The sequence below is a fragment of the Chelonoidis abingdonii genome, chromosome 15, assembly GCF_003597395.2.
Source record: "Chelonoidis abingdonii isolate Lonesome George chromosome 15, CheloAbing_2.0, whole genome shotgun sequence".
Taxonomy (NCBI): Eukaryota; Metazoa; Chordata; order Testudines; family Testudinidae; genus Chelonoidis; species Chelonoidis abingdonii.
Window position 1 is genome coordinate 24218593 of NC_133783.1, and position 14709 is coordinate 24233301.

Below are 14709 nucleotides of genomic sequence, written 5' to 3' on the forward strand. Positions count from 1 at the left end.
TTTGACCAGTAGAAACGTTTCCACATTTTAGAAAATCCAATTAAAGTAGCTGGCTTTCAACACTGTAGGGAAGTGCTCATTTGTTTTACACACATGGTAAAATTTTCTAAGTGACTTAGGATCTTAAGTACCATTGACTTAGATGTTTTTGAACTTTACTCCTCAGTACTAAGGGCCAGATCCTGCTGTTCAAGGCCCTAAAAACCTGATAGTAAAAGAAATTTGATTGCTAGCATCCATGCAATAAAGCAGAGTACAAACACTACCAAGTACAGTGCACTGAATTCTTCAAATTCTTTCACTTTGAATAATCTAAGGGGTTATTAACATAATTGTTGACTGTGTTAATTTAAAACATAATATAGCATCACAGATGCTAGAGATAGAAATAGATCTACAGCATTATATCATTACATGCTCCAAGGACAAGGATGGCACCTCACAGAACATTTGCTAGTACCCTGACCAGCTTAGTATTAAATATGTTCAGGGACGGATCTTCCATGACTTTCCATAGAAGACTATTTCCCAGACTATTACATTTTGCTGTTGGGAAATTACCATCTTTTATGCCTCAGAATTCAGCCTAATATTTTCCTTTTCTAAATGTCATAATTGATTCTACTCATAACCGCTTAGACCCTCTTAAATAAGCCTTCCCCCAACATTGATGGTTATATTCTTCACGTATCTGTAGATTTATATTCTGTCCCTCCACTCCTGCCCAGCTTCCTAGTTCAGCTACACTGTACACGTTTAGTTCTTACTGTTTCCTGGTTAGGCCCATATACATGTTTCTCTTCTCCGAGCTTCCCTCAGTTTGTCTACATCAGAGCCCAATACAATATTCCAGTCATGGTGTCACCAGAACAGCGGGGTGGGGGAGAGGCTGTCACCTCTCCATTCTGTGATGCAATGACTACGTATGCAGCACAAAACAAGCTTTTTCCTCTTCAAAGCAAAATGAGAATGCCAAGCAGCCAGCTGGGCTGATTTCAATCACCTTTATAAAAGGAGGAGGGGACTCTTCTCCAATCTCCTATACAGTTCACATCAACCCAGAAGGAACTCAATCACCAGCATTCTAAAATCTATGAGAACTGACGTTTATAATGGAGAGGATGACCAATATTAATTACAGCATCTTCCAACACAATACTGCGATCTCTGCATATGCGGGATGTTATTCAAACAGCATACTGGGTACTTTAAAACAAAACAAAACACCAAAGTAGCATATTAGTCACTAGCTTCAGCAGACTCTGCTCTGTGCTGCCAAAATGCTTCTGCAAAGTAGTTTTTATTCAGTTACAACCTAAACTCGGCAGCAGAGGCAGCTGGCTCCTGCTGAGCTAGAAAAGCAATTCAGGCCCAGGGTGGCGGCTCAAGGCACTAGAGCATTACCTGGATCACAGGGCATGAAATTAGCAGCAGCGAGCAGGTTGGAGCCAAGAAGAGTTTGCAGTTGTAAACTCATCTTTTGATAGCAGAGTTGTGCTTCTGATGACTCTGCAGGCGTAGCACACTACTCCTACCCCAAAAGCCTGGGTAGTATCAGCTCCAAAGAGGCAACACTGGAAAACCCTGTAGCAAGGGAGTCAACACCACGCCACTTGCCTGACAGAAGGATTCATGCCCCTAGTGATCAGAATTAAGACTCCTTTCAAATATGATGTACAAAAATGAGCATCCTAATAAAAAGCAATGATGGTCCTCAGACCAAAGTACAGGACTGGGAGTCAAGGAAACTTGGGTTCTCCCATCTTTGCCACTGACTTGCAGAGCAGATTAGGTAACCTCTATGCTGTAGTCCTTCTACCAGCAAAAAAAATACTTCCTTCTCTCTCAGGCATGTTGTAAGGCTTAATGTAGGTTTCCACAGTACTTTGAAATCCTCAGATGGAAGTCAGTGTAATTAATCGTATTTTATACTAAATTCCAAACAGAGCCTTTTATCTCTAGTAACAGGCTTGACTCCAGCCCATAATCTTGGTGCCTTAAAATTCAATGGCCAAAATTTTCTTACCAATGCCCAAATGACAACTACAGGAATCGTTAGGTTCTCGTGCTTTTGAAAATCAGCCCATTTGTTTAGGTGCCTACATACAAATTTAGCAGCCTAACTGTAGGCACCCAAGTTTTGAAAATGTTGGCCCAAATGTCCAGAAGGGGGATTCCTCCCTGAGAGTTGTAAAAAGGCACATCCTTCCTGCAAGACAGGTGGGATTTTAAGGCTCCAGGGCTGTAGATTGGTAGTAACCAAAGGCAACCACCATCTGAGAATGGTTGGTGCAAAATATGGTTGTCAGCCCTTGTTGACTATGAAACTAGATTGAGACCACAAAATCTGCCCTACCAAACCACCATTTACAGTCTCAGCAGACACACAAGAACAGAATGGGCACAGAGACTAGACTACCCCTTCCATGCCTAGAGATATCTCCTCCAAGTCATGAGGACAGCACAAGGTGGGATACTAGAAGCCTGCACTGCTGCCGACTATGCTATATTTAGTCTGTAGTTAGAGGATTTCATCCTTCAGGTCTGGCAAGCCACCACTTTTCACAGTCACCAAAATTCACTCAGAGTGGGATTTTCAAAAGTGAGTAAGGAGCACAAATCCAGTTGCTTCTCAAGGCGGCAAATGATTTAGGTATTTGAATAAAGGGGATCTGTGCTCCAAATTCACTTAGGAGATTTTGAAAATCTCAGTAGTGTTCAGAAAGAAAATCTATTTCCTTGTTTGAATTCAACCCTCCTGCAATCTCCTCTGATGTGGCTGAATGCAGCAGAGAGGAAGGCTTTCCGGGCAAATATCAAGCCGTCAGCAACTATATTGCAACCATCACACCCTAGTTATTTCTATTTGCTTAAATATCCATGGAAACCTCACCCACATGAATGAGTTAGTAACCCATGAGCTTCTAATAAACCATGACATAGCACTTCACGCTGATCCCCAGAGTTTGTTATTTAAGGAGCTTTAGGAACCGAAACAATTACCACACAAGGACTTAAAACCAAAATTAAATTAGTCAAACTGGCAAGAGCTAGATTTCCATGAGAACTAGTTGGAATCTTTTTTGCTATTTTCAAAGCTCAGCTCCACTTCTCAGCACATAGGTTGTAACACCTAAGAGGTTGCTAGCCATCACTGGTGAGTGGCAAACTTGCTCCCATTCCTTATGCACAGGCATCTGCTGAGATGGATTTGCTCAGCCTCTTTGCAACTGGTCCTTTTCAGACACCACATAAATTGCTGCACTATTTCCTGAAGTGCTGCACGGACTAGTACAAAGTATTCTGGGTGAATTTGAGGAAAGCCAGTTAAAAATGACTGAACATTAATTTATTTACTTATTGGCATATCTATAGCACTAATCCCACAATGTCCAAGCACCTATGGGTTCACAATATGAAAGGGAGAAAAATGTTGATATTCTGGCATGAACATGTTAAGTCATTTCACTACAATAGCTGAATAAAACTAAGAAATGGGTTTGCTTTTCCTGGAAATTAATTATAGACTTAAATACTGAAATTAATTTGGAGGATGAAGACATACGAGTTCACTCTCATCACGATTCTCAAAGTCAGTGTCATGTTCCACAAGGGCAGAATGTGGAATAAGTCCAAAATTCATTTTTGAATGGACTCAATTTCCATCACATGGTGATGAAGCAGCACAACTTTGTGATGTGAAGGCTTGGAAACCCATCTCTTCACCGCAAAGAAATTATATAAATTGACTTTTTTTCATGTTCTTGTGAATCCCACCGGCATTAAGCATCCCACTGCTTCTGCAGCAAGCTAACTAAAACCTCTGACCCAACAATGTAGGTTATAAATTCTGATATTGGTGCCTTACCAAGGAAGTAAACAAAACCAAACCAGGTTCATTTCTGCCCCAGTGAATACACAGGAGGGAGGAAGGAACTCAATATTTCCTACATGAAGAACAAAGTAAGTACGAAACAAAAAACATGATCTCCAAGCTAAAATAGTGGGCTGTGCCCTTCAATTAGGAATACTCTGGTCCTTAAAAGTGTTGGGTAACAGTTTTCAGAAAGAAGAAAACATGAGGCCATTCCTCATTCTGACTAATTACTTTCTTTACATTTCCAATTAATTAATACCTATAAAGAAGCCAAAGGTGATTTTACTTCCTCTCTCAGCTTCTCCATCCATCCCTGCTCTTCATGAGAATGCCTTACCACAAGAGATCCTTGCATCAGCATCTTCAGGGGGCAAAAGGCATCAGCAGAGAACTCTATTGAAGAAGTTGTGAATGGCACTGAGCTGACTACTGGACAAGCAAGTAGCCTGGATCTTAAAAGCACTGATACAATTTCCCCTTCCCAAAACCACCTAAGCAAGAATGACCGGACTCCCCTTAGGGATATTTCAAGGCCTAGGTAATAAGTTGGTGATTTCAGTCCATTTCCTAGTGGATAGAGGTCCACTTCAGACAAAACGTAACTGTTCTTTCATTGGCAGAGAGAGATCAAGGGTCAGATGGACATGGTGACTGCATTACCCTCACATCCCTAGAAGGGTGATCCCTTCAAATCAGGGGTACAGATATGATCTTCTGGGTGGGGCACAGACTAGGGAAAGCTTCTACTGCTCCTGCCTTTGTTATAGCTGGTGTGTGGATAAACAGAGGCTTCAGGCTTGGCAAGATAGCACTTTTCATGAATATTAAATTATTTATAAAAGAGAGAGAGAGAGAGAAAGATCATTCCAAATACGACTAAAAAGACACTAGTTAATCAATAGTGCTCTAGGGATGAACCTTGCCTTAAAAGTAGGGATGAAAATCAAACAGTTTGAGAGAAATTCTAACCCAGTGGTTCGCAACCTTTCCAGGCTACTGTACCCCTTGCAGAAATCTGAAGTCCAAGCCCTGCCACCTGGGCCTGAACCATGTAATTTATCTTTGCGGGGGGGCCTGTGGCATGGGACCTCAGGCAGTTGCCCTGTTTGCCACCCTCTAACACCGGTCATGCACTTGTGACCGCCTCCCCTCCAAGGTATGCAACCTCCAGACTGAGAAACTGATCTAGATGAGTTGACATACTCCCTGGAAGACCTCTGCATACCCCCAGAAGTACACGTATCCCTGGTTGAGAACCACTGTCTAATCCATCAAAAATGAGAAGTTAGGCAGTAAGGAAGGGTGTGTATCCCAAAATGAACTCGCAAATGTCCAACTGAAAAGTTCTGAACCCCCATGCTACAAATACAGAATATATTTTTTCTCCTTTGGGGGAGTCCTATCATCTACTTTCTGAAATACCTCATCTCCTCAATCCATTTCTCCTCTTTCAAAGTGATATGAGTGTGCTAGGGCCTAATGTGGCAGCACAATATTAAACTCTGGAGCAAAGGAGGGAAGGTAGATGCAACATATAGCAATATTTTTTTATCTGAAAAATTAATTACAATTGGCTTGGATAGGAACTCTCATGTGGAATGAAAACTGGCTAAGTGACCATAATCAAAGATTAATAATAACTGGCAATGTGACAAGCTGGGCGGAGGTGTATAGAGAGCCACCTTGGTGATCATATTAGATCAGATTTTTATTTAACATCTTGATTAATGCACTGAAAGACAAGAGTAAACAGCATGTTAATGAAATTCACAGCTAACACCATGTTGGGAGATGTTGCAAATACTACTGAGGAGACAGATTAGAAAGGAGGCTTTAGATTAGAAACACAGGCAGAAGATAACAAAATGGGATTTAATTTGGGCAAAGGCAGGCTAATATATCTGCCAGTTGGTGCCCCATTGTACTAGGTGCTGTACCACCACATAGGAAGCCCTAGCCCCTGCCTCCGAGTTTACAATCCAAGGCCCTGATCCTACAGTCTGATTACATAGACATTCTCCGATCTTCCTATGTATCTGGATACTTCTGTGGCCCTTATAACCACTGTAACCAAATGCCTCTCTTTCCCCACACTCCCCTGCTACTAGGTCCTGGTCTACAGTGCGAGGAAGAGGGGGTGTCAATCTAAAGTATGCAACTTCAGCTACGTTATTCAGCTAGGTGAATAACATAGCTGAAGGCAACATACTTAGATCGACTCACTGGGTTGTCTTCACTGCGGTGAGTCGACTGCTGCCGCTCCCCTGTCAACTTTGCTTGTGCCTCTTGCAGTGCTGGGGTACAGGAGTGGACGGGAGAGGGCTCGGGGGACAATTTATCGCGTCTAGACTAGACATGATATGTCAATCCCCGCTGAATTGATCGCTGCCCGCCGATCCGGTGGGTAGTGTAGACAAACCCTAAGAAGCAGGCTTAGGGTGTTCTAAAATGAACAAACAAGGGTACTATTGTGGGAAAATCATGACAGAGGTAGGTCTTTTTTGATTCTGAATGCAGGAAGCTTATTCCTGCATAGAATCCCAATGAAGTCAATGGAGCTGTGGCCACATAGATCAGATTGCAGAATCAGGACCTAATTTAAAATGAAGTGCAACAAACAACAAGAGGAAGGGGCTCGGGTGGGCTCAGTCTTCGGTCCCTCCTCCTGGGGTCGTGTGGTAATTTTTGTTGTCAGAGGTGCAATGGAGTTTGAGAACCGCTGGACTAGAATTAAAAGCCATTGGAATGTTAACCTCAGTGCCCTGGTCAAATTTCAGGCTCAAAGTTATATTCTACCCAACTAAATTCCTTAGAAAGGTAATATACACTTCCTGCTCTGAACTGTTGCATAGAGTTCCTGTGCATTGTTAAATAATTATGTTTCAAACTAGAGGTTGCTACCTTTGAACAGTTAGTGAGGTGATCCATGTATAATTTTTTATATCAGTTTGCTAAATTTAGGCAGTGGTTTGTGACCCTTTGGGATGGAAGTCATATAAATCATTATGATTAAAAGACATTAGCAACTGATGGAAATGCTAACGGGAGTAGACAGAATGTGTTTTCTACCTGAAGAAACCAAGGAGCAGCAAAATACATCCAGCCTAAGAGTTCCCAAGCCATTACAAGCTGTACTGCTCAGGTGGGTTATGAAGACTTTCAGATTGTTAGGATTGCTCTGTCTCAGGGAAGCTTCTCTTGGCAACATTGACTTTGGAAAGCAACACAGAAACAGAATTAGAATGAATTCTTTTTAGTGCAAAGAAATGATCTGACTGCAGGTGCTTGTGATGCCAGGTGTGTTTGTGTTCACCCACAGGAGCTTTCAGACAGGGCTATCAGAGTAGCACCTCTTGCAGAGAACTCAAGAATCCAGCAGCAATGAGAAGTGAAGAAACAAGGAATTAAGAAGAAAAATGCAATGTAAAACACAAAACCACTTCCTCTAACGGCAAGTTTGCTTTTCAAGGTTTGGACCATGAATCGAAAGGTGACAAGTTTCTCATCTCACATGCCAAAAGCCAGAGGCTTAATGCTGTAGCAGGTACTACATTCACACCTGCCAGAATTTGGAAAAAACCTGTACTGAATCATAAGGTGGCCTACAGAAGTGTAAACAACAGGACCTGGAATAGGCTTAGCGTCACAGAAGTTCAGCTATAATTGTCATTTGCAAAGTCCTGCTGTCATGATTCCTTTTGCCTCTAAGGTACATGCTTCATCACTAGGTGCACAGGGGGAAGATGTCGAAAACAGCACAACACCTCTTTAGAGGGCCATGTTAGTACTAATCTCGTCTCTGGCAAAGCAGACAGACACCGTGTGCCTTCTGTCTTCCCTATGCATGGTGAAACATCTGATATAACTAAACTGACTATAAAGTGCCTATTCTGAATACGGCCAGAAGCTACATAGTGCAGCAGCAATCCAGCTCCAAACTGCAGCCCAAACAGATGTTAATTTTATCTGATGAAGCTGATCTGAGGAAGGCCGTCTGGCCTTGGATTTCTCAATGTTCCGTGCTTCCAAACAACAAGATTTTGCTACACTGAATAGAAACTGTCCAGTACAAAGGAATCCCTTCCCACCCCCAGTCAGCGAATCTGAGAGATATACTCTCAACTTTAAGTGCCATTATTTTGTGGTGACATCTTAATCAGGAATGAGATTGTCATCAGCATTCCTAATTCTTGAATTTAAGAAGAGCAAGAAGTTAACTCCATAATCCACCATGTCTCCTCTCACAACTAAGAATTATTTTTACTTTTTTTGTTACAGTCCACCAGCTGCAAGAGTTTTCTTTCCACACATACCTCAACAGAGTGGACAGAAGGTTTCAAAATCTAAAATAGAAGCTATTTATGAAAATTGGTTTTTGGACAGGAGTAGGCTGTGTGTGCACACACATTTCCATAAGGCAACCGTCTACAGACGCAGTAACCATTCAGCAGGATCCAAGTACAGCAATAAATAATGGTAGCTCAACATTGCATTATTAGGTCCCGTAACTTTGAACATGGCTATTGCTAAAGTGGTGTCCTCTCGTTCTATATTTAATTGTTTCTGTGCTGAACTATCTTTTGGAAAGCAACACACAGTGAAATTACAAGAGAAGGGAAATGGAAGTACACTTTTAGGGCAAAATAGAGCAATGTAGTGAATAACTCCAGCTCCAACAACAATCACTGCCTATCAGAATTTATGATGTGAGCTTTTGCACTGAAGCTGAAGCACACAATCAACTCTGTTTAATTAAAACATATTTGTGAATGAAAAGCATAGTGAACAAAGACCTAAGGCTGAAAGTGTATTTTATTTAAATCCAGCTAAAACTCCAAAATAGTATTAGACTCACTTTACAAAAATTGTAACCTTTAAAAAAAAAAAAAAAAAAGTTAGGTGGTCTGAAAAGGAATAGTTATGAGATCCAGAGTTTTCCAATGTCAAATAATCTAACTTCATCTTAAAATTTACAAAAATATATGCAAAAGTCAAAACATATTACATTTGTAGGCTATAACTGGAGACAGATTCCTTGAATAAGAAATAAGATTTACTTTTAAAGTAGGGGGAGGAATCATAAGTGGACTTCAGGTAAAAGTTCTAAACATAAAAAGAAGTTTTGAAAGTCGTGTTTATGGCAAATTTAAAAAAGAACAAACAAACAAAAAAAAATTCTCTATCCCAAGAGATTCAGTATATAAAACTTCAGAGGGATTTTTGTGTGTGTGTGTGTGTGTTTACAGAAGTGCCAAAGGGATGGAAGGGAAGAAATCAAGTTTATAACAACTAGTTTCAACCTTTAATTATAGAGCAGCTATTGCCACTCCTTAGTTCTGAGTGACTAACAGGCCCATTTTAGAGAACACCACTACAGTTTAAACAATATGAAAACAGAAGTCAGTTGCCTCGACCGCAGTACCTAGTATTCCTGTTAACCATTGCTAAGATTAAAACACAGAGAACCCAGACCACCTTGGACCTAGTGGCTGATGCAAGCGCTAGCACACTGACATTAAGTGGGAACCCATCATACTCACACGGAGATCAGAGACTCCATGTCCCTTTGGATCCTGCTGATTGGAGCAGTTCTGAAGTTTATATATCCAATATTGTTTTGCCGTGATAAAAAAGTTCCAAGGCAACAGAGAGCCAATACCCAGGATGAAAAAAATAACATAGGCACCATTTAAGTGATCCTTCGGCTTTTGTAGACTGTATCTGTTTCCCACTGGCTCCTCAATCAGAGGCTCTTCTTCTTGGAAAGAGGTATTCACTGGTTTATATGCAGAGTTAGCACTGTGCTGAAATCGGTCATCTCCATCTTCCAAATCAACAGCCACTTCCAGGGGAAAGCAAAGAAAGAGAGAGATTATTATGTATGATAAAAGTAATCATAAATTATATGCCATCTGGATGAAATATCTCAGGAAGCCAAGAAACACAAGACACACATTTCCTGTCAGCTTGTAGAGGAAGATATCCCAGTTTTCTCTCTCAGCCCGTAGAGAAAGAGGGGCAGTGTGGTCCAAAAAGAAAGCAGGATGATACTGGGAATTGGGAACACCTGAGTACTAATCCCACTTTAGCCAACAATTAATTCACTACAGCCTTGGGCAAAACACTTGATTTCTGTGTTCATTCCTGTCATAAACAGATAGCAGGCGTTAATAAAACAGAAGTACTTTATATCTCTTTTGCCTGTAAAGGGTTAACAAGATCAGTGAGCCTGGCCGTCACCTGACCAGAGGACCAATCAGGGGACAGGATACTTTCAAATCTTGAGGGAGGGAAGTTTCTGTGTGAGCTGTTAGTTTTTGGTGGTGTTCCCGCAAGTTGGGCCGAACCAAGTGACCAGGCACGAGAATTCCTGGTTTCTCCAATCTCCCTGATACAGGTTCTTATAGATTCAAAATAGTAAGTACTAGGTAGATAAGGCGAGTTAGGCTTATGTTGTTTGTTTTCTTTATTTGCAAAATGTGTATTTGGCTGAAGGAGTTCAAATTTGTATTTTGCTGAAAGGATTTTAATTTGTACTTGTATACTTAGGCTGGGAGGGTATTCCCAGTGTCTATAGCTGAAAGACCCTGTACCTATTCCATTTTTAAATTTACAAAGATAATTTTTACTGTTTTTCTCTCTTTAATTAAAAGTTTCTTGTTTAAGAACCTGATTGTTTTTTTTTTTATTCTGGTGTGAGACCCCAGGGGACGGGGTCTGGATTCACCAGGGAATTGGTGGGGAGAAAGGAGGGAAGGGGGAGAGAAAGGCTAATTTCTCTCTGTGTTAGGATTACTTTCTCTCTCAGGGAGAGTCTGGGAGGGGAAGAGAAGAAGGGGGGGAAGGTGAATTTTCCTCTCTGTTTAAAGATTCAAGGAGTTTGAATCACAGTGATCTTCCAGGGTAACCCAGGGAGGGGAAGCCTGGGAGAGGCAACGGTGGGGGAAAGGGTTTACTTTCCTTGTGTTAAAGATCCAGAGGATCTGGGTCTTGGGGTTGTTCCCGCAAGTTGGGCCGAACCAAGTGACCAGGCACGAGAATTCCTGGTTGTTGGTGGCAGCGCTACAAGTACTAAGCTGGTAATTGAGCTTAGAGGAATTCATGCTGGTACCCCATCTTTTGGACACTAAGGTTCAGAGTGGGGAATTATACCATGACAATTCCCCACCCATACAGTGGGGAAACGTACCTCACAGAGACGTTGAGAATTAATGGGTTAGTTTGCACGCTGCTTTCAAAGAACAGGGATGTTATTCCACACTCAGGTACTATGACAAAGAGGAGACATGGTGGTCACTCACCACACACAGTGAACAGGAGCTACAACGAAAGCTGGAAACACCATGACTATGAAAGGTTTAATGTAGAGCGAGATGATGATGGAAACAATGGGACAAAGAACAAAATGAGACACCGAGGGATATGATGCAGTGCATGAGGGACTACCGGCATGAAGCTCTGCTGGCTGGCACAATAGCAGATGGATCCGTTCTAGGGCTAAAGGAAGTCACAAGAAGCACTGGGCCAACAACAATAACCCCAAACAGAAGTATCTAACGAACTGTCATGCAGTCAGACAGGTCTACCTGCTGCAGTATGTGGGGCACATCTGATTGTACAACATCACTGTGCTTGTTGTAACGGGGGTGGAGCCCCAGTAAATAATTACTTGAATGTCAATGCTTTAATGCCCATTGCGTTAATGCAGGAGTGGGCAAACTCTCTGGCCTGAGGACCACATAGGATTTCCAAAATTGTATGGAGGGCCGGTTACTGGAGACCTCCCCAAACAGCCAGGCCCCTGCCCCCATCTGACTCCCCCTGCTTCTCGCCCCCTGATGGCCCCCCTGGGACTCCTGCCTCATCCACCCCCCGTTCTCCCTGTCCCCTGACAACTCCTGGAACACCTGCCTCTGACTGCCCCCCACCACTCCATCCAAACCCCCTTCTTGACTGCCTCGCTGGGACCCCTGCCCCCACTGAACCCTTCTGTTCCCCACCCTCTGACCGCCCCAACTCCATCCATACCCCGAGCCCCTGACCACCACCCTGAACGCCCCTGCCCTCTATCCAACCCCCCAGGCTCCCTGCCCCCTTACCGCACTGCCTGGTGCACCGGTGGCTGGTGGTGCTACAGCTGTGCCACCCAGAGCACCAAGACAGGCAGCCACGCTGCCTGGCTGGAGCCAGTCAGACCACCACGCAGCACAGAGCACTGGGTCAGGCCACCGCTCTGTAGCTGCACTGCCCAGCAAGAGCTCACAGCCCTGCCCCACAGAGCATTGCACCAGCAGCACAGGGAGCTGAGGCTGCGAGGGAGGGAGAACAGCAGGGGAGAGGCTGGAGGCTAGCCTCCCAGGCCAGGAGCGGGCAGGAGGGGCCAGCAGGCTGGATGTGGCCCGCAGGCTGTGATTTGCTCACCTCTGCTTTAATGTCAATATTTCCATCATAAACCTTCATCACACAGAAAAGTAACTCAAACATCTTTCATGCCCTACACAAGGCCGCATCAGCCTGTGCCTACCTATCCTTAAACCAAGTTCAAAATGAAATCTGATGGGCCATTTTAAGTGAAAGACAACAAAGAAAGTAGCTTAGGGCAAGCCCACACTTAAAATGCTGCATCGGCACTGCCGCACCAATGGCTGTAGCACTTTAATGAAGACGCTCCTAGCCAACAGGAAAGCGCTCTCCCCTCAGCACAGTTAATCCACCTCCCCAGTGGCTGTAGTTATGTAGATGGGAACCGCTCTCCCACCGACACAGAGCTGTCCACACAGGAGGACAGGTTGCTGCTCAGGAGGATGGATTTTTCACATCCCGAGCAATGTTATTACCCCGATGTAAGGCAGCAGTGCAGACCAGCCCTTAGCATTTCAGTCGCCTGGCTGCCGTGAAGCTCTTAAATCCCAAACCCTTCAACAGACCCTCCTCGCCAGTTGGCAAGTGGCCCCTAGGGATGTCCCCCCCTCCGAGATCCAGCAACCTTGCGTGGGGCAGGCGCCTGCTCAGCTCGCCCTTGGGGCTCCCCCCACAGCAGCTCGACGAACGTTGCGTTCAGCCCTGTCAGCCAAACTTGTGCCCCCCTCCCCGAGTTTAGCCCCGCTACTGCCCAGGGCGCCTGGCAGCCGGGGCCAGCCGCACCGGCCCGGCTCGGGCCAGGGGAAGCGCGGGGAGAGGCAGCCGGGCCGGCAGGGAGAGCGGAGCGGGGAGGCGGGGCAGGCTCCCCGGCAGCCCCCCAGAAGCGACCGGCAGCAGCCACTCACTGTTGCCGCTGTGAGACTCCAACCCCGCTCGGGGCAGCAACGACTCCGAGCCCGGGGTTTGCAGCAGGGCCTAGCCGGGCAGGGCTCCACCGCGCCGGCTCTACGCTGCAGAGCCCTCCCCCGCCTTGCTTCCTAGGCCCGGCCCCCAGCACAGCCCCGGCCGGCGCCTGGGGCGCTCGGCCCTGCCCGGGGGCGGGTTCGCGGGCTGGCTGGCTGGCTGTGGGCTGGCCCTGGACTAGCCGGCCTTCCTCGTGCCGTGCCCGGCCCTGCAGGGTGCCCCCCCGCAGGCAGACGGGACGCAGAGGCAAAGTAGGGGCCACCGGCGCTGAATCCGGGGGAGCCAGCAGGGGCCATGCCCCTCACGTTTTAACAGGGGCGTGGTTTGGGGGGGCAGAGGGCAAGGCTTTTAAAAACGGGCGGGGCATGGCCCACGGGGTCTACCGTTGAAAGGCAATTCGGATTAAGGTAGATTGTGAATCGATTCAACACAGTGCTTATTCCTGAATAACTCCCTCTGTGGACACGCTCATGGCAGACTAAGCTTTCTGCAATTTAGCTCAATCTACTGGATTAAAAGCCCATAGCAACACAGCGTAACCAGCCTGCAATAAGAGCATCCATATGGAGTTATGCGGGAATAGTTATTCCCGGAAAACTATTCCAGAATAACACCATGTGTAACAAGCCTCAGGTGATACACATCCCTCAAAGTCAGCCTCAGATATGGTATCTACCTATTCTGTATTTTAATGCTTGTATCTGGTGCCTGACACCCATAATCTACTGATGAGCCATTCATAAGCATGGGATCATATTTGTTTGCAGAGATTTTACCATGGGGGACACATGCTTTTGTGTCCTAAATAAAACACGCTGTGGTGCTGGCCTTTAACATTAAGTATTGTCCTATGCTATTTAACTCTAATCCTTTATAACCACAAAAAGTAGGTAAATACCTTGGTACTGAACCAATCTTAGGGAACACCCAAAGCACCATCTTGCAGGCGAAATGGGAAACCAGAGTTCTGAGTGCTTATGATCATAAAAAAAAGCCTGAAATATTTTGTGCAAAAATAGGGGTGTTCACCTTAATGTCCTGACCAAATTCTAGTGCATGTAATCAGGGCTGGCTCCAGGCAACAGCCGACCAAGCACATGCTTGGGGCAGCACCTTGTAAGGGGTGGCCAATCTTCAGGTGGCAGGGCAGTGCAGTGCTTGGGGGAGACGGGTTGTTTTGGCGGCATGGAGCTCGGGAGAGGTTGTTTTGGTGGGGTAAGGCAGCACTGGGGGGCATTGTTTCAGCAGAGAAGTGCTTTTTTTTGCTTTTTTTTCCTTGAGGCAGCAAAAAAGTTAGAGCCAGCCCTGCATTTAATTACATTCTGCCTCTCTGAATACTGTGAAATTTCAGTTAGATAGGGTATTAGTCACTTTCTGTCCCAAACAACTGTGCAGAGTTGCTTATTCACAACTGTTGAAATTCTACATTCCACCACAGGGTTGCGGACAAAGTGATCCCTTGCTAGTTTATACAATGCTCTTTGGAATCATTCAAGAGAAAAGGCCCT

General features: G+C 44.8%; 1 protein-coding gene across 2 annotated transcripts in view; it reads right to left on the minus strand.

Annotated features, from left to right (window-relative positions):
* Positions 1-13293, minus strand: part of SLC29A3 (solute carrier family 29 member 3) — a 31968-nt gene extending 18675 nt beyond the window's left edge. The window contains exons 1-2 of one of the 2 annotated variants that reach the window (XM_032783600.2): positions 13144-13293; positions 9418-9719 (exon numbers count right to left, since the gene is read on the minus strand). In XM_032783600.2, coding sequence (XP_032639491.1) covers positions 9418-9719; position 13144 — 303 coding nt within the window. In that variant the 5' untranslated portion in view covers positions 13145-13293. Of the gene's footprint in view, positions 1-9417; positions 9720-13143 lie in introns of those variants that run through there. The other variant, XM_032783601.2, reaches the window with a different exon arrangement.
* Between the last annotated feature and the right edge of the window lie 1416 nt (positions 13294-14709).